This window comes from Bison bison, unplaced genomic scaffold, assembly GCF_000754665.1.
Source record: "Bison bison bison isolate TAMUID 2011002044 unplaced genomic scaffold, Bison_UMD1.0 scf7180017864327, whole genome shotgun sequence".
Taxonomy (NCBI): Eukaryota; Metazoa; Chordata; class Mammalia; order Artiodactyla; family Bovidae; genus Bison; species Bison bison.
Genome location: NW_011494899.1, coordinates 5331261 through 5333865, shown reverse-complemented (window position 1 = coordinate 5333865; position 2605 = coordinate 5331261). Strand labels below are relative to the sequence as shown.

Below are 2605 nucleotides of genomic sequence, written 5' to 3'. Positions count from 1 at the left end.
CCCCCCACCCCTCGCCCCAGCAATGCATACAAAAGAGTAACAGTTTCAGATAGCCTTCCAAATTTGACTCTCCAATGAACCGGACTCAGAGCCCACTGTGACAGCCCTGACTAATTTTTATTCCTAAACTGTGCTTGTATTCCCAAGGCTGTGATCATGAGGGTGTTTGGTAGTTGGCAGATGTAGATGGATTATGCCTGTTTATAAGCAGTTCATTTCAAAAAATGTAAATCCATGACTAGAGAGTAAGTTTTGGAGTTTGGTTTGTTAAATGATCTTTACATTGGACTTCCCTAGCAGGCCAGTGGTTAAGACTGCATTTCCACTGCAGAGAGCACAGGTTCTATCCCTGGTTGGGGAACTAAGATCCCACATGCCCTGTGGTGTGACCAAGAAAAAAAAGTTGTTTTATATGATCTTTATGTTTATTTAAAGATTAAAATATATACCATTCATGGATTAACTAATTTCAAAAGGTGAGAGTACATAAATTGCATGTAATCTTAAAGTTGTAAATAATTTTGAATACCTCATTTGGAAAATATTGGGTTGGCCAAAAGTTTGTTTGAGTTTCCCCATGATGTGTTGCTGAAAAACTCTAACAAACTTTTGGCTAACCCAATTTTTATGATTACTAGTGTTAATGATTATTAGCTTAGTTTGCCATGTGGAAAGCTGTGAATATGGAAGACTAGACTGATTTTCTGTTGGAACACTCATTTTAATTTCAGAATTTATTTGGTTATTTGTCATTTGTCCCCGAAGTAGTTTATTGAAACCTTCTGATTGGATTCAGATTAAAATGTATTGGTATGATATTTTAGTATTTTAACAGGAATGTTTCGTGATTTTGTCTGAGTGTATCTATGCTCTTTTTTTAGGCAAGTCGTTGGTTATGGAAAAAAGTGAAACCCCATCCCCCTTCTTCTGGTTTACCTCCTTGTCCTCGACTGGGACATAGCTTCTCTTTATATGGTAACAAATGCTATTTGTTTGGTGGCCTGGCAAATGAAAGTGAAGATTCAAACAATAATGTTCCCAGGTATGCCAACACTTTTTCAGATCAAATGTTTATTTTATGATTTAGATTAAGAACATGTAATTTCTTCCATCTTTAATTATTAAAAGCAATGAAGCTTATCCCTTTGCATTTGAACCTAACAGTGAACAAATTTGTGTCCATTTGTGATTTTTCCTTAGTCCCTGGAGTATATCACTTTTCAAAACTGTGCCTTTTTTAATCAAATCATCTTACTAAATTGGTATTAATATAACTGCTTGTGGCAGTTATATTGTATATGTTGAGCCATAATGTGTTTTAGTTGTTGTAAGTGATAATGAAAAGTAACAAATGGTTGTTTACAAATTATATTTCTCTGGGAATTTGGTGACAAAAATCTGAATATCAAATGAAGGCCATCATTTCCACTTTTCACATAGGGAGCTGTTAAGAGTGGTTCACACAAGCAAATACCTTTAGAACCAATCCTCTTCTTTTTTCGAACAGAATTAATCACTGCCTCTTTTCTTTTTGCATAATGTTTTGATCACATGGTCATTATAGCATTCAGGATTTGGAGGTTTAGAGTCCACAAGGCTGTTTTCTGATTCACTGCTTACCATGTATGTGTCCTTTAGTGGAAGTAATCTAAGCCTGTTTTCCTTCACTGTGAATGGGAGTGATTAAATCCAGTGTCATTGTGGTTGCTAAATAAGATCATTGGCATAATTTTCAAAGCACTTTCAAGTTGCCATCAGCAATATCAGTAGTTGTCATCACCATTATTAATGTGTCTTTTTATCTACATTAGATTGATTTTAGAGCCTTACCTTTTTTTCCCTACAAACTTAAAAAAAATAACATATGCTAAAACTACGTAGAAAATTTGGAAACTAGAGAAAAAGAGGAAGAAAAAAATGTATCCCCCACACTAATCCAGATACTTTTAGTACATATCTTTTTTCATTTCTCCATTAAGCAGATTTATTTTGAGATACTGACTTGTGAAATTCAAGGAATCAGACAATGTAGAAAGTTCTTTTTCGCAGGATCCCTATTCCCCAACATAGGAAGAAACACATAATTCAATTTGATGTGTATGTTTTGGGACCTTTTTCATATAACACATTGTATTAGTCAGTTTTTGACGTGTTAAGGGTAAGCTTCTCAAGTTTATGCTGCTTGAGAGAATAACTAGATACATGTGATGCTTTTTAAAGCCTTGATTAAAGCCAGCACATTCATTTCTGTTGACATTCCATTGTTCAAAGCAAGCTCTAAGGCCAAGACCTGAGTGGGTGATGCAAGGATACATGTTTTGCTTTCTGGGAGAAGGGACTTGGGAGTATTAATCTGATTCTACTCTTTTTTTTTTTTTAATAAAGTGAGAGCTTTCCTTTTGCTTTATGACTTTGAGTGTTTACTTGTTTGGGTTTTTTTGTTTTTTTTTTTTTACCTTTAATAATATATGTTTGGGTGAACTCCGGGAGTTGGTGATGGACAGGGAGGCCTGACGTGCTGTGATTCATGGGGTCACAAAGAGTCGGACACGACTGAGCCACTGAACTGAACTGAACGGAATATATGTTTACATGGCAGTAGATA

At 35.2% G+C, this 2605-nt stretch overlaps 1 protein-coding gene across 1 annotated transcript in view; it reads left to right on the top strand.

Moving 5' to 3' along the window:
• Positions 1–2605, top strand: part of HCFC2 (host cell factor C2) — a 54196-nt gene that overhangs the window by 11037 nt on the left and 40554 nt on the right. The window contains exon 2 of the mRNA XM_010853461.1: positions 882–1042. Coding sequence (XP_010851763.1) covers positions 882–1042 — 161 coding nt within the window. The remainder of the gene's footprint in view (positions 1–881; positions 1043–2605) is intronic.